We start from the raw sequence: 12,887 nt of genomic DNA, 5'->3' as shown, positions 1-12,887 counted from the left end.
TCTACCACCTTTGGAAGTGTTTCCCACTTTGACCTTGGAGTTTCCAGCCCATCCTCTGCACAGATGTTCCTGTACACTATTCCAGCCACTTGGTTATGACGCTCCATGTAAGCTTTCCCTGCCAGCCTCTTACACCCTGCAGTTATGTGCTGGATTGTCTCAGGGGCCTCTTTACACAGTCTGCACCTGGGGTCTTGTCTGGTGTGGTAGAGCTGGGCCTCTATTGCTCTGGTGCTTAGGTTCTGCTGCTGTACAGCCATGATGAGTGTCTCTGTGCTGTCCTTCAGTACGGCTTTGTCTAGCCATTGGTAGGATTTCCTGATATCTGCACTTCGATTATGTTCCGGTGGTACATCACGTGTAGGGGCTTATCCTCCCATGATGGAGTGTCTGACACCTCATCTTCTGTTCCCCAATGTCTGAGACATTCAGTGGGGAAGTCGTCTGTTGGAGCCTTGTCCTTGATGTACTAATGGATCTTGGACGTTTACTCCTGGATAGTGGCTCTCACGATCATTTTGGGTGGCACCCTCCATGCATGGTTAGGATAGTGTCTTAACATCTTTGGTCTGTACCTCCTCCTTTGGCCAGCTTATTCCTTCAGGGTATCTGACTACTGGTAGAGCATAGCTATTTATTACCCGAGACTTATTGTTCTCATTGAGCTGGCTCCTTAGGACCTGTCTTACTTTTTGGAGGTATTTGGCTGTAGCTGCTTTCCTTGTTACCTCTTCGAGGTTGCCATTTGCTTGTGGGATTCCAAGGTACTTGTAGCTGTCTTCAATGTCTGATATTGTTCCTTCAGGGAGTAAGATGCCCTCTATGTGGACTACCTTCCCTCTCTTAGTTACCATCCAACCACACTTCTCTAGTCCGAATGACATCCCGATGTCTGTGCTGAGATCTGGGTGGTATGGATCAGTGAGTCAATGTCTGGCTTATTCTTAGCTCACAGCTTGATGTCATCCATGTAGAGAAGGTGACTGATGCTGGCCCCATTCCTAAGTCGGTACCCGTAGCCAGTCTTGTTGATTATTTGGCTGAGGCGGTTCAGACCTTTGCAGAACAGCAGTGGTGACAGCACATCACCTAGGTATATGCCACATTTGATGGAGACTTGTGCAAGTATCTTGCCATTGGACTCAAGGGTGGTTTCCCACAACCTCATTAATTTTGCAATGAAGTCCTGTTGATGCTTGGATCAAGCATCCAATGATCCAAGTGTGTGGCATTGAGTCGTAAGCTTTCTTGTAATCAATCCAGGCAGTGCTTGTAATCAATCCAGCAATCATTTCTTAAGGGAAACAAACTGTAAGGGTGTTAACAAATTAGTTTTTCTATCTTAATGAAAAAGAGTTGTTTACTTATATACACAGAAGCTTTTAAAAAACAATTGAGGAATCAATCCTTATAGTGGATTTTTTATGTCTTCTATTGATTAACCAACTTCGAGGTGTAGGTTGTAAAATTAGATACTCAAAGCACCAGTTCCTTCTTGCCTACTCTTTGTAGTGACAGTTGTCGAGCTGCTCTATTAGCCTAGTGGGAAAAAGAAATATATTTACTCTTCCAATGTTTACAGAGATACACTGATTGGTAGGCATGCTTGAATCCTTTGGATGATTATTTCACTCAAATAAAGAAAAGTTTAACAGCACCCAGCACCGGAAATTGTATAGGATCATTTGTTATTCTTTTGATGAGTATACACAATTGTCTTTAGAGGAAGTTCTTTATACCATAATTGGACTGCAAATCAAAGTACTAAGATTTACTCTTCATTCTCATAGTGATCAACCTGAGTCATACATTTTATTATTATGATTTTTCTGCTATTTAAAGCAGAATGTCTGAAGCAGCTTTTGTTTAAAGAATTGTCATATTAAAATAACCATAAAAACATCAGAAATATAGATCAAAAGTGTGCTGACATGCTATTTTTTCCCAGCGAATGAGTTATTGTTGTTCAGGTCAAAGTTTAGCTTTTTTAAACTGGTCTTTATTTTTGAATTTGGACTCTACTTTTTGCGTTAGAGAAGGGACAGGAGGTACTCTATACTGAAGTATAGGAATTAGGAATTGGGTTCGTAAAGTGTTTCTAAATAAGTGGATAAGATAAGAGATGAGAGATCCAGGCTTTTATATCACATAAAGTTTTTTTAGCCAGGTACTTAAGATCCCAGCAGGTAATCAAAGGTCATTTATCAGTTAAATGCCAAGATTTGAAGAGGAACGGATGATACAGAGAGTTTATCGCTAGCTTTCACAACAAACTCATCTTACCAATTGTTCAAGTTTTTATATAATCAAAACTCTAGAAAATATGGGAGCAAAAGCTATTTCCTTTCTTGAAGCTCCAACTATTACAATTAACCTGTTTAAAAACCTAATTTTGACTGAAAGAGGCCCTACAGTTTCCTGACATTAATACATGTCTTAGTTAGCCATAATATGTTACAATGACCCAAAATATTTATAGAAATAATACATTTTAACCCAAACTGTTCTGTAATCCAGGACATGAGTCATTATTTTTAACTTACTTAACTAACCTGACCTACCATATTTTTCTAATGTTCTTTTCAACTCAGCAAATATTAGAGTGTATAATCAGAGATGAATTGAGATTTTTTTTTTCTACAAGATGGCTGAAGCAACACTTTAATAGAAACACATGAAAAACGTAGTTTGATTTGTTGCTTTTTTAAATTGTTTTTTAGGTAGAAATTCACTTAAAGGACAGCAGTTCCATCTGGATTGGGCCTGGATCTCTCTGGAGAAAGAGTATTTTGTCGTGGATGAGGAGGCCAAATATTTGGAGGTGGTGCTCCAACGGAGAGGGTACCTGGGAGAAACGTCGTTCATCGGTAAGTTTGTTTGCCTTTCTGTTTCCTGTTCTCCTGATTTATCATGTTTGGATTTAGCCACACTAAACAATGATTTATGCAGGGAAAATAATATCATCTCTAGGCTCCAGGCAGTAGTGTCACAATAACCACCAGATGAATTGTCTTAACCTCTTGGATACATATTTATTATCCCCAGATGAATAACACAAACTCTTCCCATGATCTTTCCCCTAGTGCTGTTATCCAACTGTCCGTTCTGGTTTCATAAATTGAAAGGGATATAGGATAGTTATTGAAAGTCACACTCAAACAGCCGATGTTCCAGCATTATTGATGTAGTTTAATTTAGATTTCCTCTTGAGCAGATAGAAATGCTTCAGGCTATTTCTAAGCTTTCAATCTTCCACTTTCTCTGTGTCACAAATATTTAAATTACAAACCAAATCAGAATATACATAAAAATAATACATTGAAGATGTTCTATATTTAACTGGGTAAATAACAGTAATTTTATTTGTGTTTTATCTCTATACTATCTTGCAAGCATATTTTCAACCGTAATTTTTTCCCACATTTTGGCACATTACAATTAACTTCTATGTAGTTTAGTAGGATTTTATGTGAGAGGACAAGGGAAAGTAGCACTTTTTTTTCCGAAAAACACGAAACCTGTAGTTTACCTTTTTTTTACAACTTAAAAATCCTAAATGTATGCTGTGCATTTGATTTCCCTAAATACAATCCAATGCACCCAAATGCATTGCTGGGGCTTTCTTGTAAAACTTGTCTAATTTAATCTCAGATTAGATAAGTGTTTTTGTGAAGGAGTTTTTTTCTGGGGGAAAAAATGGCATGAAGAAGACCAGATCAGCCACACTGGCCACATGTCAGGGGGGGAAATAAGTTGACAGGACAAGACAATCATTCTTGCACTCCACAAATAAAAGAGTGAAGAGCACTTAGATGTCCATCTTTCAGTTTTCCACACTCTAAAATAAGTCCAAAATGAAACTATTTGGGCTCATGTTTTGTGAAAAACTAGCACTCTGCATGACTGGTCAAGAAAGAGTTTATTAGAGAATGTATGGAGTCAAATGAAAGGCAATTCTGGACAATCAGGGGCTGGACAAAGACTTAAGAGGTTAAAAGAGGTTTGTTGTCTAGTAGGATAACTGCTCCAAGGATAGAACCAAAAACACATTGGAAAGGATTCCATCAAAATATATTTATGTGATAGAATTGTTCACATCACAGGCTCTCACCTAAATCCAGCAAGACTTGAAAACTGTCTTTAACAAAGACTATCCATCCTAACTTAGCTGACTGTCTTGTGGCAACAAAAATGGGTAAAAGGCTCTTTCTGTAGGAGATCCTCTTTCTGTACCCAAAGATAGTTGGAGTCGTATTAGCATTAACTCTTGGGAGCTAAATAAGTATTCTTGCCATTGTTTTTTGATGTGATTATGAGCTAATCGCTATTTTGAGGTAATACTTGACTTACATAAAATAAAGCTTCTATTTCACAAATTTTCAACTTGTCATTTGTGTTTATGCTTGAGGCTGCCTTCAAGCACAAGTGCAAATTAACTCATGACAAGTTTTCCAAAACAACTTGATGTTTGGCCCTAAATAGTTTAAGGACTAAAGCTAGTCATAGACAGACATATATATATGTGTGTATATATATATATATATATATATATATATATATATATATGCAAACACAGCTTTGGTTGCCTTAAGCTATATCTAGCTTGGTTATGTTTCACTTCTCCAAAATCCAATTGCCCTTTTGGGTGGCGTGAGATGTGTTACCAATCAAAAAAATACAATATTCAGCAATTATGTGAGCAACCTCTGAGGTTACTGTGAGGGAGACCTCATGCCTTCAGTGACCAAACAATGCGATGACAGACATAAAGTCATTATTTCTACTTGGCAGTACCTTTTTTTAAAGAATGACTCAGACAATCTTTTCTGTTAGCAAAGAAAGTTCAGAATTATTCATCTACTTTAGAACCAAATAGAAAAGCCAGTTTTGAATAATTGACGTTTAATGATTCAACATATTAATGTTGTGTTCATTTCTGTTTGTATAACCTTAATTATTATTATTTTGCTCCTCAGCAGTGCTAATGTGCATGTTTCTGTTATCTGCTTTATAGGGCACAGCCATAGTGCTGTGAACAGATATGCTAATTGTTCACAAGAGAAACCCACTTAACCATGCTCAAACCGAAAGCAAAGTGCTGCATTTGCTTTGAAAACACTAATCATGTTTATCATCAGTGTAGTTTTGTTTAGAGCTGGTATAAATTTGAGCTTCAAAAAGGTTTGTTGTGGGAAAGCATTAGGGAAAGTGGCTGTGTGGTTTTATAAGCATTTGACCAAAAAACCCAAGGAAAGAAAAAGAAAAGTTTTGACATTACCACAAGTTTAGTGAAGGGACTTCTATTTGTTTTGAGACATTTAAAAGTATAAACAAAAAAAACAATAATTCGTTAAAATCAATTTAATTGCTTGACTAATCAAATTTCATCTCATCTCATCTTTTGTTAGGTTGTCTTGTTGTTAAGACTTTGAAAAGGACAAAGCAAAATGTCTCAGTTTGAGATGTGTTTTATTAGGGTTATAGCAGTACATCAAAATTATTTTTGGCCCATTTTAAGAAAAATGCTAATAAAAATATGTTGGTTTTATTTTGATGGACAAAAACAGAATATTTTTCAATTTGTAACATCAAATAAATGTTATTATTATGTTCTAACACTTTAACATATGGAAAATAAAAGTTACTAGATTGGATGGATTAGTTGGATTTTTTTCAAAGAAAAAAAAAGTATGAAGAAAGTCACAGTCAATGTTAAAGTCAATGTAAACGCTTGTTATGGATACCTATATTACCTCTAAAAACCTGGTGGTTCAAGTGTCATGAGACAATACCACAATAACTAATAATCCCTTTAATAAATTACATTGTAATTATCAGCTTAGGGTTTCGTCACTTTCTGTTTGAAAGGTCTTTAATTCGATAGCAACCTGTTGATGATCTTTTTCCTTAAAAATTTCCTAACTTCCAACCTTTTACCATTACAGAAGAAGCAGGAATAACTCAGGAAGGATGACTTTCAACAATTTGATAAAAGTAATTTTGTCTGCATGTAGGCTAATTTATTAGATTAATTCTGTTAAGTTTTCTACTGCAGCTCTAAAGACTGGCTGGAGGTAATTCAATGGAAGAGGCATGGCTATATATGAGTTGAATTTATAGTTTTTTTTATTAATATCAGCCAACCTTTAGCCCAGCGTCCTCAAATTACATTAGGTCAGTGGTCAGACACCATGGAGCTGTTGAAATAAGTTATTTCATCAATTGACAAACTGGTATCTAAAGCATAGAAACCTCTACAGATCTATGATCTTATGACAGTTTCCTGCTTACCTTTGGTACATAGATGCAAAACAAATCTTGAATTAAATTAGCTTCTTCTTGCAGTAATCGCTCACATAAAATGTAAAAATAAATGGGGCACTTTGCCTTGAAGAGTCAGTTCAAGCCAAGTATACCGACAGAAGCAAGTGAAGTAAAAACATTCCTACTGATCCTAATTGTCAACAAAGCAGCCAAGTTTAGATTATTATTCAAATCTGTTTTCTATTTGGAAACCCAGCAGATTTGCATTGAGTCATTAATCTGCTGATTCGTGTTCTTTGATGAGCATATACGTAGCTACAGTGAGAACAGATACCGTATCTACATGGACCAACTGGCAGTTGCAGAAGAATACAGTCTTTAATTTGAGTTTATTAAGTTATCAAAATCAAAATTCCTGCAAGTTCATGTTTCTGACCTAAATTCCCAAACCGAATCTGAGCTAGTTTTTTTATTTATTTTTTTATTGTTTATATATATATATATATATATATATATATATATATATATATATATATATATATATATATATATATATATATTAGGGGTGGAACGGTTCACAAAATCCACGGTTGGGTTCAGTTCACGGTTTCGTGGTCACGGTTTTCGGTTGGGTTCGGTGTATGTTGATTGTTAGGAAAATCTCTAAGCTGACATGTTGGTCGTGTTGCTGTTAGCATAAACAACACAATGCTTGCACACTGTTGCACTTTTCCACCGTCATCGTAGGTAAAGTGCTGCTGGCGGGTCTTCCAGCTCCTGTTCTTTCCCAATCGCCATACCCACACAATTCTCCACATTAATTCTCCGCTGCTTCGCTTCTTCTTCTTGTTTACTACTGGTGGTTGGCTTTGGTCGCAGTACCGCCACCTTCTGCTCTGGAGTGTACACGCTTCGCCTATGAGAAAAAGGAGCAGCGCATGAACCGAACGCAACACACGCGAATCGAACCGAGACAGTCGAACCAAACGGTTCGGACGGTTTTCATAAACCATTCCATCCCTAATATATATATATATATATATATATATATATTTATATTCCCATATTTTTTTTTTTTTAGCAGCATTATGAGTATGGAACTCCATTATATAATTTGAAACCTACTCTTTGCTAAAATATTTACTGTTTAATTCTTTCCTGTTCCTTTGGTTCATATATGTCAATGTTTCAATCAAAGCTGCTTTTGTATCCATGCTTTAATTCTTAGAAAGAAAAATATGTCAGAAATCTGGACTAAATTAGGGACATAGAAGGATCAGTGTGAAGTATTTAAAGTGAGGTTCTGTTATGTTGTTTTAGTAATAGTTGCCTTACTCTTCGCAGCATGATGTCATATATCTTCAAGCTCTTTCCTGCATACTGTAGCCATGTAGAGACACCATGCCTCACAGAATGTAACAAACAAGCAAGTCAGGTGAAATATGAATCCATTTTGGTGATTTAGATAAGAGGCTTCAGTGTAATTACTTTGGCAATCATAAACATGCAGTGGGACTTTAAGTGGAACTGTGCTATTAAGGTTTGGCACAGAGCAAAGTATATTGTTCACATCATGGCAGCTGTTAGGTGTGATAGGATCTTTAATGCTATTGGACCATGCAAAGGACACACTGCTTGCTTGTTTTATAACCATACGAAACCAGGAAAATTGAAAGAAAAATCTGCAGAGTTAGTCCAGAATACTAATAAGGGGTTCTTATTGGGTCTTTCAGCATCTCAATGATTCAAAACCTATTGTAACTAACTCCAATAACTAGGTCTAATCGCTGTAACGTGGTCTAAAGAAAAGATGGATAAATCATTGTGTCAAAAATCATCCTGTCTTTAATCTCTTAACTATGAAATGTTAAAGGAGAAAAACTAACAAAAATTAGAAAAAGGGGTTTTAGAAAGTATTGACACGTGGCTAACAATCAGAAATGACACCAACAATGATACCTAATGTAGGAATTTCTCTTTCCTCAACAGAATAAATTGAGTTTGAAGTGTTACATATTTTCTTTAAAATTGTGCTGTTGCAATAAAAGATAAATTGCTTAAGGCTTTATAAGACGTGCCAATGGGTCTGACAGAATCTGTAGTTATTCACTTTTGTGTTTATCTTTGTTATTACTTTCAAACTTGTGAAGATGACCTTGGTTACGTAAAAATAGAAGTCTCAAACTGATTGAGCTTAATCAAGTCTATCATTTTAAATCAACTTTTCTTCCTCTAATAAAAAATACTTTGTTTTACTTCAGCCGTGCTTTAACTTTCTGTAAAAGTCAAAAAACCTGTTCTTCTAGTGGTATATAAAAAGCAATACCTTCTTAATATAATGTACAAGGCACTGCAATTGTTGGTCTCCAGAAGAACCTTGTAATAACACTAACAGGACTTTTACAGAGACATTCTTAGAAATAATAATACAGTATTGCTTGTTAGTTACCTGCTGTAACATTTTTGGCAATTTAAACTTGTTTTTTATTTCTCAAACACAGCCTGTGAATATCCACACCAATTAAGTTTTGTAATGAGATTAAACATTTTCATGCATCACTTTCAATTATTCCACCATTTAGGGTGAAATTGTCCAAAACTTTAATTAGATAGATCCCATTAGTTTAGTACAAACAATGTGATTTGCTTTGACTGATGAAGGCTTAATTAGGCTGAATTTACATAATTTTAATTTAGAAGTTTCAGTAATTAAAATGTGTCCAAGGCTTCCAATTTTAAGCTTTTGTAACTTTTTGGCAACACGTTAATTTATTCTTCTCCTAATAGGACAATGGCTATTTTCTAGGTGACAATATAGTAGTTTTAGCTATCGGTTAAATTAATCCTAATAACTTTAACTTTGATTTGATAATTGATGCATCAGTGTGTGCATTATAAATGTAATGTAAAGCTTACATCCCATTTTCCAGGTAAGAGTAAAATTAATTTAGTATAGAATAGTATTTAGTATACTTTATAAACCAAGCAAAACGAAGTTCTATTAAATATATTAACTAAAGAAAATAAATCAAGCATTATTGGGAGCAATGTTGAGGTTCTATTTATGAATTAGTCTCACACAAAGAATTAATGTTCAGTCCGCCTGGGTTTGCAGTGAATATCTCAGTTTATCCTAAAAAATATAAAATGCTAGTATTGGAAAACAGGGAGAAGAACCTGTAAAGCATGTGTTCCCAGAAAAGATTTCTTGCATCCAAGTCATGGTCTGAATTACTCCATGACAATCAAAAGTAGCATTTATTCCCAGAATGTGAAAGTCGATACATACCTGTAATAACAGCATGTTCTTTATCATTCTGACCTCTTCCAGAACTTTCCCTGCAGAACATGCCTACCATCTATATAACACTGATGAATCATCCACTCTAAAAGTTATTTTAAACATGCACCAAGAACAGTCCTTTGCTGAATTCAAATACTACCATTAGTATGATTTTCCTATCAAATAGGATTCACAACAGCTCTGTTCTTTATCAGCAATCGAAGGATTGCTTTATTGGTCTATTAGTTTAACTTGCTGATTTTTTAAGAACATAAAAAAAGCTGAAGGAAAAAAAAAAATCTTTTAACAATTTAAAAAAAAATTGGCTTTTAACTGGTAACAAAGCAAACACCTTAGATGGAATTTTGAAACAGATTTAATAATGTTAGATCAAATATCTCAATATATCATTTTAACTAATTAAAAATAGGATATGTGAACATTCAAATTTAAAACATGTAAACTTTACAAATAAAGTCCAAGCAAGAAGCAGTCTCCTGCATTACGTTTACAAGTCACACTGATAATGTTTTTTGTTTTTGTGACACTCAACTTTTCCATTGTTTTGATAAAAAAAATATAAAATAAAAATCCTTTTACTTTAAATCATATTTTTTATGCATAATGGCTGTAACATGCCTTAGTGAAAGATGAAATTGTTACATGAAGCTTATTTGGATAAAATTGTCTCCCAGTGCTGCGTTTCTTAATGTAGTCATGCTAACTGAATGTGGGCTCATTTAAACCTCTCTAAGGATTCACTTGCATTTACAATTTAATTACAAATACAGTTAGTGAAGAATTAAAATGTTACATTTTGCCATCCTGAAGGCCCTATGTCATTTAGAGGTTTTGTAAAGCAAATGAATGGAGTTTTTGCTGTTTTTGTAAACTGGGTAACATTTACATACATTACATTTTGATGAGTTTCTGTAGGTAAGTGCAGCACTAATCTAGTGCAGGCTGACAAAATAGAAAAAGGACCTTGGATAGGTGTCCAAATTCTTTAGAAAAACTAAATTAAAGTCCGGTTTTGTGGTAAGCAAAACATTCTTACACACAAATGATTTAATTTCTGAACTGCATAATTAAACAAACCCATACAATAAACCTAATGCTCCATTGTTTTGATTATATGTCCCACTAACTAATATGTCTCCCATTTTGCTCTAGTTTTTGTCTGAAGTTTTTGCAGTTAACATTTTACTTAATTAAGAATAATGATGATTAAGTCTCTTAATAGCTCTCAGGACCATGGAAAAAATTTTTATTTACGCCATTTTGTACCTCTATGAAAAAAATAATTTTATAGCTTTATTATTCGCAAGAGAACAATTTACTGTTTCTTTTCCACCTCGATTGCACCAGCTACTAAAACATAAATGCAATCCAGTCTAAAACTAAGCTTTCTGAGTGGCAGAGGTTGGGGATTTGGTGTTAAAAGGAACAGCACAGCATGTTTTTGTGCTTATGTCTGAGTGTTTGTGGAGGTTCGAAGGTTAAAGGATGATGACGATGCTGTCTCTGAGCTCCCTCCTTAACCCTGACTTTATCATGCTTCAGCTGGTTTGCTTATGGACAAGTAGCAACTGTAAGCAACTTCTAGTCCTCAACTTCTCTTCATCATTCTGAAATCTTTGTTTATTTGGGATTCCTATTCCAGTGGAACAGTGTGGCAGATTATACATTCCCTATCTATTTGTTGTAAATGTGTAGATGTACTTGTGGGTGTACACACCACTCCTATTTGAAGTCTGTCTTCAGACTATAAATGAGAAACAATGTTATGATTCTCATTCTTTGCACAGTTAAACACGTGGTTATTTTTTAACACACATACACAGGACATTCACACACACTCATCCTATTTCAAGATAGTGTTTTAAAAGCAGCTCCTAGGTAACATGCTTTTCTGACGAAGTGCTAAAATGCTTCTAAATGAAAGCACTTCCATCTAGGCTGACATTGCTCCGAGAATTTGACCGAGGCTTAACAGCACGGTAAACTAAACATTACTTTGAAACAATACAGTGAAGTCTACTATTAAACACTCTACACAGCCATATTTTGAAATACCTATCCCTGTTTTAAACGTGTGTAGTGTGGTGTACTGAGCTTATCTTAGGATCATAATTTACATTTTTGTTAAATTTTCCATTCACTAGTAGTTAAGGTGCCTGGCTAATTCTGATAGCATATACGCACTCCCTATATTTATGTATACTATTTTAATTCTTAAGTGTTTCTTTTTCCCTCTTTATCTTTAATGTACTCAACTTTTCTTTTTGTAATTTACTACTTCACTTCCAGCTTTATGAAGTAGAAGGTGGAGATATCCCAGGAGACAGACATTTTTGTGAATGTGATTTCTAATCATATAAATTGTCTGGATTTTATTTTTAAATTTCGAATTACATCCTCATTATTGTGGAACATCGAAAGACTAATTTAGAATAATTTAAATCCACATAACCTAAATAAATCTACCCTGAAAAGAAAATCTGTTCTCAGAAGACAGTGATGGAAACTAAAGACCCTTTTATATTATTGAATGGGTCAAAAACTTAAGCTGTAATCAATATTTTTCCTAAATCTCAATTTAACACAGATCATGTTTAATAACAACACCTTTAACAATTTAAGTTAAAGGTATAGTGGAGAATGTTCTTTTTCCGTGTTCCCGGTGGATCATCAAAATAATTGTCAATCATTGACATTGCCTCTTGGCCAGGACTCCCTTGAAAAAGAGGTTTTTAATCTCAGTGGTATTTTTTTTTTCCTGGTTAAATAAAGGTTAAGTAAAAATTAGGAGAAATAGGCTTCTGCACGCTCTCGCATCTGTTTAATACACTTTTCTTCTCGGGTTACAGGGTTGTGCATGTGCATTTTTTTTTAAGTGTAGAGGGATGGTCTTTTCAAAAATTCACCCAAAATCCTCCACTATACCTTTAACTTTAGGGAATGGTTTTTATACATCTTTTTCATTGGCATGTGTAAATTCTCAGTCTTCCAGGTTATTGCAATCACAAACATGCTTAAATTGGAAGGCAACCAGACTTTCGCTCAGATTTTTTAAGACGTTTCGACACCTATCCAGGACTGTTTGTCAATTCTGTTTGCTCGCACAAGAGTAATCTCTAGTTGGAGCACTGATGTATTTAAGCAGCATGGAGGTCCATCCTCCTGCACAAATTTCAAGTCAGATGTGAATCAAGTAGTCGGCCCTTATTTTTCTGGATTTTTGGAGCCTTTTATTGTGCATGCGCTATGTGATTGGTCTTTTGAATCATTACGGGAGTGCTTACGTAATCTCTTTGGGATGAGTTCCATGACTGAATTG

General features: G+C 34.9%; 1 protein-coding gene across 1 annotated transcript in view; it reads left to right on the top strand.

Moving 5' to 3' along the window:
- LOC119783474 (FRAS1-related extracellular matrix protein 2-like) overlaps window positions 1-12,887 on the top strand; it is a 120,351-nt gene that overhangs the window by 40,123 nt on the left and 67,341 nt on the right. The window contains exon 3 of the mRNA XM_038285032.1: window positions 2,721-2,867. Coding sequence (XP_038140960.1) covers window positions 2,721-2,867 — 147 coding nt within the window. The remainder of the gene's footprint in view (window positions 1-2,720; window positions 2,868-12,887) is intronic.

The sequence above is a fragment of the Cyprinodon tularosa genome, unplaced genomic scaffold (genome assembly GCF_016077235.1).
Source record: "Cyprinodon tularosa strain WSP-4 unplaced genomic scaffold, ASM1607723v1 ctg205, whole genome shotgun sequence".
NCBI classification, from domain to species: domain Eukaryota; kingdom Metazoa; phylum Chordata; class Actinopteri; order Cyprinodontiformes; family Cyprinodontidae; genus Cyprinodon; species Cyprinodon tularosa.
This window is presented reverse-complemented; position numbering and strand designations above follow the sequence as displayed.